The 15,104-nt window shown below is 37.5% G+C and overlaps 3 protein-coding genes across 4 annotated transcripts in view; all 3 read left to right on the forward strand.

The window, feature by feature from the left end:
- The first annotated feature begins 1,758 nt into the window (after positions 1 to 1,758).
- ndufv1 (NADH:ubiquinone oxidoreductase core subunit V1) lies at positions 1,759 to 8,619 on the forward strand. Of its 2 annotated transcripts, none has more exons than XM_030147119.1 (11): positions 1,759 to 1,879; positions 3,044 to 3,152; positions 3,244 to 3,326; positions 3,671 to 3,841; positions 4,667 to 4,850; positions 6,311 to 6,500; positions 6,826 to 7,038; positions 7,331 to 7,497; positions 7,586 to 7,667; positions 7,841 to 7,986; positions 8,360 to 8,619. In XM_030147119.1, the coding sequence occupies exons 2-11, from the start codon at positions 3,048 to 3,050 to the stop codon at positions 8,435 to 8,437; spliced, it is 1,419 nt and encodes a 472-aa protein (XP_030002979.1). In that variant the 5' UTR covers positions 1,759 to 1,879; positions 3,044 to 3,047; the 3' UTR covers positions 8,438 to 8,619. The 2 variants fall into 2 exon arrangements, with proteins under 2 accessions (XP_030002979.1, XP_030002980.1); XM_030147120.1 differs by having other exon boundaries at positions 3,044 to 3,153; positions 3,248 to 3,326; positions 8,360 to 8,500.
- A 439-nt stretch (positions 8,620 to 9,058) lies between these two features.
- Positions 9,059 to 12,313, forward strand: LOC115428254 (zinc finger protein 699-like). The gene is made up of 5 exons (XM_030147121.1): positions 9,059 to 9,127; positions 9,612 to 9,758; positions 9,890 to 10,005; positions 10,789 to 10,932; positions 11,038 to 12,313. The coding sequence occupies exons 2-5, from the start codon at positions 9,647 to 9,649 to the stop codon at positions 11,605 to 11,607; spliced, it is 942 nt and encodes a 313-aa protein (XP_030002981.1). The 5' UTR covers positions 9,059 to 9,127; positions 9,612 to 9,646; the 3' UTR covers positions 11,608 to 12,313.
- Positions 12,314 to 13,769: 1,456 nt separating this feature from the next.
- Positions 13,770 to 15,104, forward strand: part of kmt2ba (lysine (K)-specific methyltransferase 2Ba) — a 36,935-nt gene continuing 35,600 nt past the window's right edge. Inside the window, 1 exon segment of the mRNA XM_030147017.1 lies at positions 13,770 to 14,109. The gene's annotated coding sequence lies outside the window, so the exon portion shown is untranslated.

Consider the following 15,104-nt stretch of genomic DNA (forward strand, 5'->3'; position numbering starts at 1 on the left):
CCCTTAAACACCTTTTTTATGGTGATTTCCAGATGTCAAAATTATTTTTTACATTATATTTTCTACATTGTTCACAAGTATTTTTCCATGTTTAATTTACTGACCATGTAGATGTCCATGACAGTGTTGATAACTTCAGATGATGCTATATTTGAAGTAAAGAATTGAATTATTTTGTGCTAAAAACAAAATTTTATGAATAGAAGTAATACATTTGTAAATTATGATTAGAAATAGTAAAATACTAATAATTACATGTTTCTCATATATTACTATGTGAACCTGTACATTCATGGTTTTTCTGCAGATGCATATTTACATGTCTACTTATATAAATTGTTTTTAGGCAAACCTATGCACAGAAGATGCACTTTTAAGAGACTGACACTAATCTCACTGGATATCTGTACAATTATACAAGTACTTTATTAGGTTTTTAACTCAAGGGCTCAATGATTGGTCTACATTTAAAGTAGTGGAATGTACAAATTTGAGGGAGCTGTTTCTGGGGATGGGTGGTACAACCCAAAACATTATCCTGATAATAAAAAAAAAAAGAATAGTTTATGCTGTTAAAGTTTTGATAATTTACAAAGTAAATGTGACACTGTCTTTAGTTTAAAGACTAAAGAAGCTAGATTGCTACTGGTAGTTTTACATTATTGTTTATGGTCACAACATGACTGAAATCTCAGATATAACATTTAAAACTTACTTGAAGGTTTAATATCTTTCGATAATAAATTAGTAATAATTTTTTTTTCTAAAATCCTTTTTGAAAATCTGAATATTTTACGTTTATTTAACCTGGAAGTATTTTGAGAATAAATGTACATGAGCCAAAATCCAGCTTTGGAAAAGTAATTACACTCTTTGGTTACATAGATTCTTAACAGAGTTTTAAAGTCACCTAAGCAGAAAAAAAAAAAAAAAAAAAAAGTAGTTATAGTTTATTCTGCGGGAAGAACAAGAGAACTATCTTTTTATCAAGATCAAGACATCAAGAAGAAAGAAAGTTATAACAGGTAATGACAGGTGATAGAAAACACAAATATGCAGAAGTAACGATAATTCAATTAAAGTATTTTCTGCTTTTATTTTGTGTGTGTGTGTGTGTGTGCGTGCGTGCGTGCGTACGTGCGTGTGTCGGGGGGGGGGGGGGGGGGGGGGGGTGAAAATAATAACACTTTAATACTGATAATTATTTCTGCATGAAATTATGCCTCTTGCAGGACAATTGTCATGATACAAAATTTAAAAATTACCTCTTAATATGATATAGGATTATATCACCATAATTATAATTCTTGGAATATAATCTTATATCTTTACTTGACATAAGATTATATCAAAAATAATTAAGATGGTTGTTTTATCACCCAGCCTAAGTTCATATACTTTATTGTAAACCTAATTCCATTTTCTGCAATTTTATATTTCTACTACAATACAATGAAAAAAAATATTATATCTTTTGCTCCGTTATTCATTATAAAATAATTTTGTATTTGTAATTTTGTAGATTCATATGAATTAAAAAATATATAGCATCAAACAGACTATGATCTGGTGTTATAAATGAAGCTACTTTTCCTAGTTTTGCACTTTTTACTTGTGTTTTTCTCTGTGTTGTTGCTACTGTTTGTCTAAAACTTCTGAATATCTGTTATTATTTATGTTTATGACACACACTGTGTCCTTTGGTAAAACACTGTAATGAGATCCAGTAAAGGATAGAGTGTAGTGTTTCTTTTCCTGCAGGTTGTGAAACAGACTGTTTTTAAAGGACCCTGCTCCAGCTCTGGGCTCAGTATCTACTTCCGGATCGAAGAGGCGTTCAGTTCCTGTCCAAATTTCATAAACTCGGGACGTAGAGAAGGTAAGAAGAGCTTGTTTTGGAGCAACTACCACCTAACTTTTATATGTTTGATTAACTTCGAAAACCCGCAGACTATTGTTTGTTGTTCTCTTTAATATATTTTTTTGTTGTTTTGTGAGTGTGCTGTTTGACATTACAAGGTTAACCGATGCGTTAGCATGGTAGCTCTGCGTAGCTAACTGCAGCTATGGAGGTCAGTGTGTTCTCAGTTACACACTCAGAGTGTAATAACGCAGATTTAACATTGTTTGGTTAAAATATGAATATATTTTTTGGTGAGTTTGTAGCTGGAGTGAAAGGATTCGCATAACCTCGATTTTCACTTTTTGTTTTCTGTGTTAGCTAGCTAATGAAGTTAGCACTTTCCATAACGTTACGTATGTTGTTACGTGAACATTTCATAACAGAACATAATGTGTCGTTGAAACTGATCTAGAACCTCAGATAGATTTTATTTTTTGGTGTTTGTTGATTGCCTTCAACCAAACGATCAACGAATTGTACTTTTTAAATGTGTTTTGAAAGTTAAAATGTTAACACGGTATAATGCTCTGGTTTTGGTGCTCTTTATGTCCCATAAAAACAGTTTGACAGCTGTGAAAAAGATTTATATTTCAAGATATTTAATTATCAAAATTCAACGCAAATATTGTGGTTTGTTGATACTGTTTGAAAAATATTGAAAACTTTGATTGTATGACCTTTGTCCGCATTAAATAAACCATGGAAAATTGTGTTGCATATTAAGTTTAGGGATGTTGTTGAACTTTAAACTTTTTAAAATACAATTATTTATATTTACAACTCAACAGTTTTCTAATAATAATAATAATCGTTGTTGTTGTTGTTGTTGTTGTTATTGTTATGTATAGGAAAGAATAGAAGGGGGGGATAATTACAACCTCTGATCAGATTATTTAATGCCAGTGTTTATTGACAGTTCAATACCTGTTATTCTGGGAAAAATCTTAGTAATTACTTCCCTCAGTTGTAAACTTGCAGTGTGATCACAGTTGTACACAGTCGTATACATGTGACATATTGCGGCAACTTCAAAGGTTAAAAACAAAACATACTCTGCTGAGAAATTGTTCTCACCTGTGACTTAACTATTCATGTGTATCCTCATTGGACCTGTTATAATGTTGTGTCCTCCTCATGCAGAAGGATGCTGTCCCTGTCTCGCGCAGTGGTGAGCGGGGTGGCGCGAGCCCCAGCTGCTGTCAGTCAAGCTGGAGTGACAGCTGTTACCCGATTCAACAGCACAGCGCAGGTATATTTATATATCCTGTGTTAGATTAAAAACCAAAACATAGTACACAAGTAGTACACAAATATCTTATACCTTTATTTTACTTTTACAGACTCCTCCTAAGAAAACAACATATGGACCTCTGGCAGATGAGGACAGAATTTTCACAAACCTTTACGGCCGTCATGATTGGAGGTAACAACAATATATCCCCTGAAAAATCTTGATGATTCTATGAGCAATATATATTTTTATGCTATTACTGGCCCTCCAAGACAACAATTCCAGTATAGATACCTAATATTAACTGCTGGCCTCTTACAGAGCCAAGTTTGGCTGATATCAGTAGTTTGCAAAAATTGTGTTGATGGTGTTGTTAAATCGGCTAAACCTTTAAAGTCGATCTCTACCTAAAAAGTCAAACAAAAGTAAATACATGCAATGTATAGTTTGTCTTTTTTGAGAAGCTGAAATGAAAAATGAATAACTTAAGTCTAAAAACAGAGCATAGTCTTTATTTGCTCCGATTTGTTTCTCAGGCTGAAGGGTGCATTGAAGCGTGGAGACTGGTACAAGACCAAGGAGATCCTCCTTAAAGGAGTTGATTGGATCCTTAATGAGATAAAGGTTTCTGGCCTTCGTGGGAGAGGTGGAGCTGGTTTCCCTACCGGCATGAAATGGAGCTTCATGAACAAGCCCAGTGATGGCAGGTCAGTGAGGAGATACACGCAACTCTACACATCTAAACAAAGACACAGTGCTCTGGTGTTTGAAGTAGGGCAGGGAATCACAGTGTAACTGCCGATGTGATAGTATCAGTATAGTGTCCACAGTGATGTCAGTGTCATGATACTGTGATACGTGATGCACTTCAAAACAACTCTCTGTGATGCATTAAGTCTGTGCAATTTAGTACAAAAGTAAATGAAGTTTCAGTGACAAAGTATTAGACAAGTGAGACATTAAAAAAAAGTTCCTGAAAAATGGACAGAATCTTAGTCTTGTGACTCTTAAACACACACGAAATGGTGACTCCTGTGAGTCAAATTGTCAGGATAACTATATAGACCAGTTGTATGTTTTGATAAAAATATCAATAACATAATGCGCAGACAAAGGCATGTATAAATGTGTGTGTTCATGTTACCGCTGCCATTAATAATGTCTTTTTAAGCGTATTTTATCTCAACCTCCCTAATTTAGGCAGGTCTTTGCTGCAGGCTAAAGCCATTACCAAGTCTTCTGTTATTTACGTCTTCCCTTTGTCTAATCTGAAAAGTGATCGGATCTGGGACTCATAAAGTGTGACCTGATCCTTTTTTTTTTTTATCCACCATAGATTCAGCTCAGAGGTTAAACCCTGTAATATGATATATTCTCATATCTTCCCTCACCCCTATTGTTGTAACTGTTACAGCTGTGGTAGTTTGTGTAATTAGCAAACATCAGTTGGTTAAAAAAATTAACATGAAAAGATCACATGGATTACCACCCATTGTTGTCATTGCTATGGTAAATCTCATTCCTTTCTTTAGGCCAAAGTACTTGGTGGTGAATGCAGATGAGGGAGAACCTGGAACCTGTAAGGACCGGGAGATTATGCGGAATGACCCACACAAGCTGGTGGAGGGCTGCTTGGTCGCAGGCAGAGCCATGGGAGCACGAGCAGCCTATATCTATATCAGAGGAGAGTTCTACAATGAGTCATCCAACCTCCAGGTGAAAACACACACACAAAAACTGAGATTAATGATAGTTTACAGTTATTTTTTGTGAATATTTTCATTCACAGTTCTAAAGTAGACATTTCAGATAGTCATGAATTATTCAGTCTACAACATAATCTCTTAATGACTATAATGCAGCTACTGTATTGTGTATAGGCTGAAATAGATTTAATTAATCTATCTAAATCAAGTATACTGTGGGTATTCTCATATTCAAAAAACTTTTAATCTCCTTAAAGCTATACATGTCCCATTGTCATTTTGATGTTTAAACAGTCAAAAAGGGCAGAATCCTTAAACTGCTTTACCTTTATATAATTCTCTCTGTGAGGTACCAGTTAGTGATCAGAAGTGGCAAAACCTATTTATTTATTTGACTAATTTAATTTATATCTAGTGATTAATTTCATTTTCACTGACTGGGTTTTTACCCGCAGCAGATTGCATGCACAGTCTAATTAGTACTATGAGTACTGAATTACTGTGGTTAACAGGACATACTTTAGCGTGAATATTTCCTTTGCAAAGTGGCAGGATTCTCAATTACGCCTCGCTACCTCAAAGAACAAACACCTTGGAGGTGCAACTGCACCCTGAAAATAGCAAGTTTTGACAAAGACACATGTCTTTTAATGTGCCACTTTGTCATGTACACGTTCCACCAAGAACAACTTACCTCCTGGCACTATTTTGCAAATGTACTGTCGCAGCACCCTGTGCTCAGCATCACCCAAGAGTTAGCCAAACAATGCAAACTAGAAGCACTCGGAGAGCGCAGACCTCCGCCAAGGCTGATCAGTGCCCCCCCCCCCGATCACCACCGAAATTTAATGATTTCTTCCTTATCCCATTTCCAACAAACCCTGAAAATTTCATCCAAATCTGTCCATAACTTTTTGAGTTATGTTGCACACTAACGGACAGACAAACAAACAGGCAAACAAACCCTGGCAAAAACATAACCTCCTTGGCGGAGGTAATAACATTTTCCCCTGTCCCAGAGCAATAGTGGAGGGTGACAGACCTGTTTACAGTTCTAGCACAGTGTTAAGGTAGGGTGTAGACGGGTCTGACAATGTGAGACTAGCACTGAATAAGGCAATGAAAATATTCTGAATATTATTTACAGTCAAACTGACATTGATATTTTTAGGTGCCCTTTTAATTGTATAAAATACTGTGTGTGCTCCTGGTCTGACAGAGCAGTGCATTGTTTCACTTCATGCTCTGCGGTGTCCATCTCCTAAACAGAACCAAGTTGAAATAAATAGATTTACTTTATCCATCTCCCCCACAGCTGGACAACACAGATAAAGGACTGACAGACAAAACATAAAATGTGAAGTTGTAAACCATCTCATAATGATGATGATTTATATGTACTGTATGATTGTATCGCATTTTAAAGTTAATTCATTATATTAAGCATCATCTTATTCTCTGTCTGTGCAGGTGGCTATAAATGAGGCCTATGCTGCCGGGCTGATTGGTAGAGATGCCTGTGGTTCTGGTTATGACTTTGATGTGTTTGTGATGCGTGGTGCTGGAGCATACATCTGTGGAGAAGAGACTGCTCTTATTGAGTCCCTGGAGGGAAAGCAGGGCAAACCCCGCCTCAAGCCCCCATTTCCTGCGGATGTGGGTAAGTGGACAAGGGCTTTGGGACACCTGATATCAAGAAAACTTTGAAAATAATGTAGTTTTGCCTACGTTTGGTTGTATTTTATTTCATTTAATTCAGTTATTACTTGTCCTGACTTAATCTTAATGTTTTTATTGTCTTATTTGTCTTTTGTTTTTATCACCTTTTGTTTTTTGTACATGATTCACTCAGTTATTCTTAAGGTGAAGGTTCTCATAGGCTAGATGCTCTTTAACTCATCATTCTGAGCAGTGGTAGTTGTTGAATTGTTTTAGTGCAATAGAAGCTATGTTAAATTCTCCGCCTCCTCTCTGCTATGTTAAAGGTGTGTTTGGTTGCCCAACAACTGTTGCCAATGTGGAGACGGTCTCCGTGGCACCCACCATCTGTCGTCGTGGAGGCACATGGTTTCTGGGCTTTGGCAGAGAGAGGAACTCTGGCACAAAGCTCTTCAACATCTCCGGTCATGTTAATCATCCCTGCACTGTAGAGGAGGAGATGTCAATCCCTCTGAAAGACCTCATTGAGAGACATGCAGGTATGTGAGGCAGGTGAAGCCGGTGTTGGTAAAATCAGAAGTATTAATCAAAATCAGAAGTATTATGTATAAGCATTATGATCCTACTTCAAAGGGAGAAGTGCATGGTGAGTTTGTCTGAAAAACAACTGGAGGAAAAGAAAACCTAAATTTGCATTCTTTCATGTGCCTGTGTCCCCTTTGCTGAGTAGGTCACAAACTGAAAAGATTAAGAGAGCTTAACTTAAGAAGAGCCAAAGTAAATGCATGTTTTTTTTTTTTAACTTAATTGAAATAAACATCTGTCTGGTAGGTGGAGTGCGCGGAGGTTGGGATAACCTGCTGGCCGTAATCCCCGGTGGCTCCTCAACGCCCCTTATTCCCAAGAGTGTGTGTGAGGACGTGCTTATGGACTTTGACGGCCTCATTCAAGCGCAGACAGGCCTTGGCACAGCTGCTCTTATTGTTATGGACAAATCTGTAAGTTTGTATGCTTCACAATGGCATAAATTATGTCAAGAGAGTTCTATTCACATTTCTTACAAAGGTGAATGCATTGTTTTTGTAGGCTGACATCATCAGAGCCATCGCCCGCCTGATTGAGTTTTATAAGCACGAGAGCTGCGGACAGTGCACACCATGCAGAGAAGGTAAACACTGATAGACTATTTGCAGATAATGTAATGCACCTGTGGAACCAACTTTAACATTTGCTCAAAGCTTTAGGGCCTAGTCAGGATATGTTGCTGTAATAAAACTATTCAGCATTTTACAGGATTGCAAACAAGCTAAGTATTTTCCGTCCTTTCTTCTGTTGTTGTAGGAGTCGACTGGATGAACAAAATGATGTGGCGTTTTGTTCAAGGAGATGCACGAAGTACAGAGATTGACATGATTTGGGAACTCAGTAAACAGATTGAGGGACACACTATCTGCGCTCTGGGTGATGGTGCTGCATGGCCTGTGCAGGTAAACACATGCACTTTGATATCACCACTATATACTAACAGGGTCAATAGAAGATGTATTGGGGAAAACTCTGTAAACTACACTTTTAAGGCATTTTCGCACATACAATAAATTTGCTCTGGTAAGAATCATTTCAGTTTGTAAATTTTCCCCACAATTTGGTTTTATTTTATAAGTAAAATCAATCAAAACAAAACATATTCCAGTAAATTAAGTATGACAGTTTTAGGTCATTTTGACTGTTTGAAAGTTTAAAAAAAAACCATCTATCCCCATTTACAGATATTTTCCTCCAACTAACATTTCCACCCAGCACATATGATGATATACAAGATGTGTAAATGATGTATAAATGCCTCTTTTCTGTTTTTAGGGACTGATCAGGCATTTCAGGCCTGTGATGGAAAGCAGAATTGCTGACTTCCAGCAGCAGAAGCAAGCCAGAGCTTGAATGGCTCCTTTGACTCCTGGTTCTTCTGCTTATCCTTATATCCACCCTAAGATCGTTTCATTGTCAAATTATTTAAAAAATAAATAAACAACATTGTGCCATCTTATCGCCTCATCATCAAGTTTAACATTGATGTGTCTGCCTTGTCTGATATTACCAATAAAGTTCTATGAACCTTAAAACCTTCAGTCTTCAAATCCTTTGCTTTTTATGTATGTTTATTTATTTATTTATTTATTTCTCCATTTTTTAAAATCATACATAGACATGGATGAAATTGTTCATTCTGTGTGAACTGAGCTGTGAAGAAAGGCAAGAATCTCTCATCAAAACTGCCTTTGTGTTATTTAAAGCTCAAAGAATGCAGTAAGGATTAACAAGACTGACTGCCGGAGATGAACATAGTAGGATGGGAAAAATGTATTAATAAAATAAATTCATAAAATTAAAAGACCACTACATTATTGTACATTTAAATTTTCGGTTATGTGATGAGAATACTCTTGTAAAAAGACAAAAGGGCATAAAGCGTGGCATAATTTGCATATTTATCATCCACATATTTCAGTGGTACATTCCAAACAAAGCCACGCCGTACCTAATCTCGCGATGTTTCTCGGTAACTCTCCGGCGTCACGTGATGTGGGTAGCCTATTCACCGCGGCTTCATTACAGCGGACTCCCCCAACGGTAAGAAATTGGTTCATATTTGAATCGTTAACAAAGACTTTAGGGAAAATTAATCATTAATATCCCAATATAAACATTTGTAAAGTACACACATACAACCCTGAAGTACGCAAGTGTCACAGGAGTCACAATTGAGACTGTTTTTCCCTAAATATTTGAGCATCATCGGCTTTGAAGTTGACGTCGACCAGTGTCAGTTTCCTCCATCCTGGATTTTGTTTTGTTTTTCTTAAGCAGTTTGACCAGACAGACTGCAGCTTCACTCTCGAAAATGTATATTTATTGAGTTTTAGTGTATTTTTAGTACACTCTTTTAGTTATTAAAGTGAAGAGGCATCACTTCTCATGCGAAGGTTAACTTATCGCTAGCATCTGCAGTCCTCTTTCTAGTCTGTTCTGCTCATCCATGTCCATCTATGGTTCCGCTTTGCTCCCAAATATAACGTGTATTATGCACACTTAAACACTGTGTTCCTGTTTGCAGGTCTGTGTGGCTGACTTGTTTGTGAAAGCATCAGCATGGAAATGGTGAAGATAGAGCAGGTCATCGTAGGGAGTGAGAGGTCCACACCTGAGATCAAGTCCGAGCCTGTGAGCGCCCCTCGCCCCCCTCTCCCCCCTCTTCCATCCTGTAAGTTCATTTAACGCAACATACTCACATAGTTCAGGCTGTGAACTTAATTCTGAGTGCACAATATTCAGTCCAAGCAGTAAAAGTGAATAAACATCCCACTGTAACTCATCCCCCTCCCTGTGATGCAGATCAACATGAAAGTCTGCAGTGTTTTCAGTGCTTCATCACCTTCTCTGACCCCAAAGCAAAGGAGAGACACATGAGAAAGAGTCATAGGGAGCAGTATAAAAAGCAGCTACAGCAGGTAAGAGGAAATGAAAACACTAGGTCAAGTTTTTGTCACCGAAATACACCAACACAAATTTAGCTCAAATGACTGAAGATAATCCTTTAGATTAAACTGATGCACAATACAGTATAAAGAATACCCAACTGTAGTACATACATGGTTGTTTGAAAAGAAGTGGAGAATATGGCTAGAATTTGTAACTCTTGCTAAGAATACCTGAAATTTGTTGGTAAGACATGTGATATTGGTAATGGAAAAATGGACAAACTCGTCAACTGTGTTGGAGAATTCTACATGTATTCCAAATTAGATTAAAATGTGGGTGTTTCTGTGCTGACTTACATTGAAACATAATGGAATGATGATATATCTGTCATAAGGACTTATTGGCTGGGTTGGAGGATGAATCTGATATCAGCTCATAATTCTGTTTCTAATGACTTTGTCACACGGGAGGGAAACTGAGTGCCAGTAATTTCAGTTTTATTTATTATATTTTGTTAATACCTTTCTTTCATGGATGAAATAACATCTAATAATAGATATTAATTTGTGATGGTTACTAAACATCTGTGTTTCATATTGTCATGCAGGTTGCTCTGTATTCAGTTACTAACTACGTTATGAACCTATACAGGATACACTATATTTGCTGTATGTAGGTGCCGTTGTACAGATAAAGGAAACAGTTTTAGTGGATGTGTCGTATGAAATATGTTGGCTATTTAGAATGTTTTTAAAGAACTAAAAGTATTGAGATCAGTGTTTTGAAGTATTTGCTTTCACATTATTTTGCAGACTAACACAGTGTTCACTTGCTATAACTGTGACAAGTGCTTTTACTCGTCTGAGGAACTCAGTGAACACACGGCTACACATCGCAATGACGAGAAATGTTTCCAGTGCCCCTTCTGCAAGGAAACCTTCCTTACTTTCACAGAGGTAATAGTACTTTGCTGCTTGCTTCAAAGGACATATTTAATACATTGTTTCAAAAGCTGTACCTTACTGTCCTTCTGTTTCCTGTCTGTGATAATTGTCTGGCAGCTAACCAAACACAGACGATGGGACTGTGTGGAACGACAATGTCCCTGCAAAGACTGTGGTGCCTTGTTCCCCAATCCATCACGACTCCAGTACCATCGTATTTCAGTGCACCTCCACCCGCCGTTGCCGGTACTGAATCAGACAGTGGACACCTACCAGTGTTGTAAATGTAGTCGATATTTCCAGTCAGAAAACGAACTCCTGCTTCACCAGGAGAAATTTGCTAACAGTACAAACTGTAACCTTAAGCCGGGAAAGCCAGGAAAAAAACGAGGCCGAAAACCGAAGAGTGAAGATGTTGAAGTGCCAATTAAAATAAATAAAATCAAACAAGAAGAAGAGGAAATGGAACAATTCAATGATATTCCAACAGGGGGATGCTCCTCCCAAGAGCAGCAACTTGAGCTTAAGATCCCTTGTTCTGAAGCAGATTGTGACCTCCTATTCCCTACTCTTGCAGCCCTAAGGGCACACAAGAAGTGCAGCATGGGCGCCTGCCTCGCAAAGCTCATGCATGTACAGAGTGCGATGAGAGTTATGCACGGCCTGAGCAGCTTAGTGCACACATAGCAAGGGCTCACTGCTCTAGCAGATACAAATGCCCAACCTGTGGGAAGAGTTTTCCTAGAGAGAGTGTCCTAAAGGCCCACCTGACAACGCACTCTCAGAAAGAAGAGGAGGAGGAAGATGATACAAGATAATATGTGGAGAAAAGGCTGCACCTTCTTCCCACATCATCCAGTTAAATCATTTTCAGACTGATGGTTATCATATTCTGCTTAGTGTAGGAAGAACATTTCTATCTGAGAGTTTTTGAAGCACGGTTATGCAACACCATTGAAGTATGTAGGTTGTTTCTGGAACACCATTTTTCCAATGAATTTTGAAAGATATCCTACACTTGTGAATAAAACTGTACTCATAGATGTGTACATAATTATCAATTCAGTATAAGCTCTTGTCATTAAATGTTCTTATGCTGTTACCTCTGATGAAAAGTTTTTTTATTCACTGTAGAATAAGTAGCTAAGTCTCATTCAAATTCTGCCGTTTTGTATTTATCTTTATCATCATATTTTGTGTAAATTCATAAAAGTTACAATTATATGGAGAATGTAAGACTGAAAAATATTAATATTTACTTCATATAGATATTAAGTAAGTACGCCAGCCTATATGACTCTGTGCCATGGGACATCCCTTCAGTCATATCAGGGTCTTATTTTCCTATTTCAAAAGGTAAATAACTTTCATTTAACAAAATATATGTGTTGTTTTTACACACTGTGTGAATGACTTGTAGTTTTACTGAAAATTGTTTATTTGTCGATTTGACACTTTTACCACAGTTTTGTGAGCAAAAACTACGTAAACTCTACATCTCTAGATGTATTATTGACACCACTACATTAGTATTTTTTTTTAGCATCTTCCTACTTAAAGTTTTATTCCGTTTTATTTTTATCCTGCCACACAACACTGATTTACTTAAGCAGAAGAATTCGCCAGTTGTGCAATCATTTTATTAAAAACACTAAACACTAACAAAAGGTGTGTAATTCATACTTAATTTTGATCCATTGCAATGTTTTTCCAAGTGAACAATTCTGTGTATTGGAATACGGGGGTTTGCTTTTGTAGATATTGGGTTATTCCTTCTATTGGATGTAGGTACAGCACCTCGACTACTTTCTCTGCTACTTGGGAGAAAAAAGATTATATACTAGGTTTTTGTTTTTTGTTACTTCCATACTGGGGAAATTTACTTTATTACAGCAGAACAATAGAACAGTAAACATACTAAGAGATAAAAGTTAATTATTTAACATGGGAATAATGAAGAAATAGAAATCAAAATCAACACATACAGCACATACTTAATACAAGTGGGAGCTCCTGATTATTAAATGAAGTATGTGTTGCATTCATCAATTTATAAATCTGTTTTTATGTATTGCCACAATATAAACCTCAATTTATGCAAAAACAAAAAACAAATAGTACCCAAATCTTTTACATAAAGAATCAAGATAAATCATATATGTACAGTTTTTACCGTATGTAAAACACAACATACAACTGTTTTGGAAATAATTTGCAGTCAACTTGTTATGAATGACTTCTTGTGTGAGACAGAAATAATTAATAACCCCAAAAAACAGACATCAATTTGGCTATTATATCGAATATAATATTTTCCAAAGCTGTAATAGTTATTTATTTTCTTTCAAGTCATTAAAAATAACAAATGAAGAAACTTAATTTGTCCCCAGGGGGCAATTTGAAAGGATAAATGAGCAGCATGATTACACAGCACTTTTATACAATCAAAGAAATCTAAGAAAATAAAGTAATATAATAAATAATAAGAACAACTATGTACAATAAATAACGTGATTGTATGGAGACGGCAGGTAAAGTGCAGACAGGATAATTATGACAAAATGTAAACATGAGTTGTGCAATTTTCTAATAACAATTGTTATTACAGAGGTTTTAATGAATAAATAAATAATCTAAAATTTTGCCCTTTACATAGATTATGTGAACAATTACTACTGGTGAATGGCCTGTTTAATGGCCTGTTCTGTCTGGGCGAAGTCGTGCCATATCGCGAAATGGGGGCCGTACCAAGCAGAAGTTCGTTTTCCCATGATGCAACGGGGCGTGCTTTCTATCTCGCGCCTTTGCTCGGAGCAGTCCATCTTGCCTCTCATCGCTGCAGTCATCCTCCGCCAGCGCGCGCCGTCCGTGTTGTTGTAGTAAATAATGGCGGCATCGGGAGGAGGATTACCGTCTCCCGCTACTATCGCGGGCTTGAGCACCCAAGCTCCGGCCCGGGCTCGCTTCCCGGGTCGGCCGTGCACGGCTCGCAGCAGGCTGCGGTCGGAGAAACGAAGCAGACGCGGAAGGTTGGGCTCGGACGACGGAGAGCAGGCTGCTGGAGGGCCGAGGCCCGTAAACATCGGTTTGGCGTTGAGCGAGGATCCGTCCCTGCTGCGCCTGCTCGGGGTTACGGAGAAGCACAGGCGGCAGAAAGATGCGGGGTTTGACTCCAGCAACAGTGAAGAGGTGATTAATTTAACCTTATTATACCAGCCAGGTGGCTAACATGTATCTGATCATTAGTAAATATAGCCTGTTTAGAAGGAAGATATTGTAACTGCAACTTATTAAAGGTATTTATGCTAATCTAGCTAAGTTGGCTAACAAACACTGACTCAGAATAAGCCTTGTAGATGGCCTTTTAACTGCAAGGTTTGCTTCAGTTTGATTGATGATAATATAATTTCAGCATGATTGATTCTTTAGACGGTACTGAATTCTTGTGATTTCAAGCAGTATCAGTGCTTTTAAGCTGCAGCAGCCACACACAGACCACACCAGCTGAGTTTGTTTGCATGATGGGAACATAAGGCGGAAACTTTGGCGGTGGGACCCACCAGTGGCTCCTGTTTTGTTGTGGAAACCGTAGAGACTTACTCAGTTGTTATTTCCCCCGATTCACTCTATTCAGTGGAAGTTACCACTGCGCTGACACACAAAGGCTGGTAATGTTGTCGTAGTTATAACGTCGTTGGACCTAACTTGGGGGTCATACTCTCCACGCTGAAGCTGTCAGCTGACTGCTCCGATTTGGAACGTACGTTTAACGTAGGATGCTGGACAGGAAACAAACGTTCCATGATCGTTATCATTATTGGTGTGAACTTACACATTCTGCAACGTTGTATTTAAGCATCACATTTTCCCCTCATGCACAACCTCCCTTTTTGCAGCACTTCATAACTTTAGCACCAGCAGTTCTGAGGTGGATATCTAAAAGCAGAAAACAGTTACTCTATACTTGCGCTTTTTTTTTGCAGCATGTACAAAATAATAATTGACTTGCATAGATTTTTACGTAATAAATGGATGTAGACCTGGGAGAATTCAGATCTAACTAAATAAAAAAATGGAAATGCAATATATTTTCTTTTTTTATTATATTTGTTGAATGTTTCTCCAGTCATGTGTGGCATATCGTTTTGATAAGGAAAACAGTTCATCCTGAGTACATAATAATA

The sequence above is a fragment of the Sphaeramia orbicularis genome, chromosome 11, assembly GCF_902148855.1.
Source record: "Sphaeramia orbicularis chromosome 11, fSphaOr1.1, whole genome shotgun sequence".
NCBI lineage: Eukaryota > Metazoa > Chordata > Actinopteri > Kurtiformes > Apogonidae > Sphaeramia > Sphaeramia orbicularis.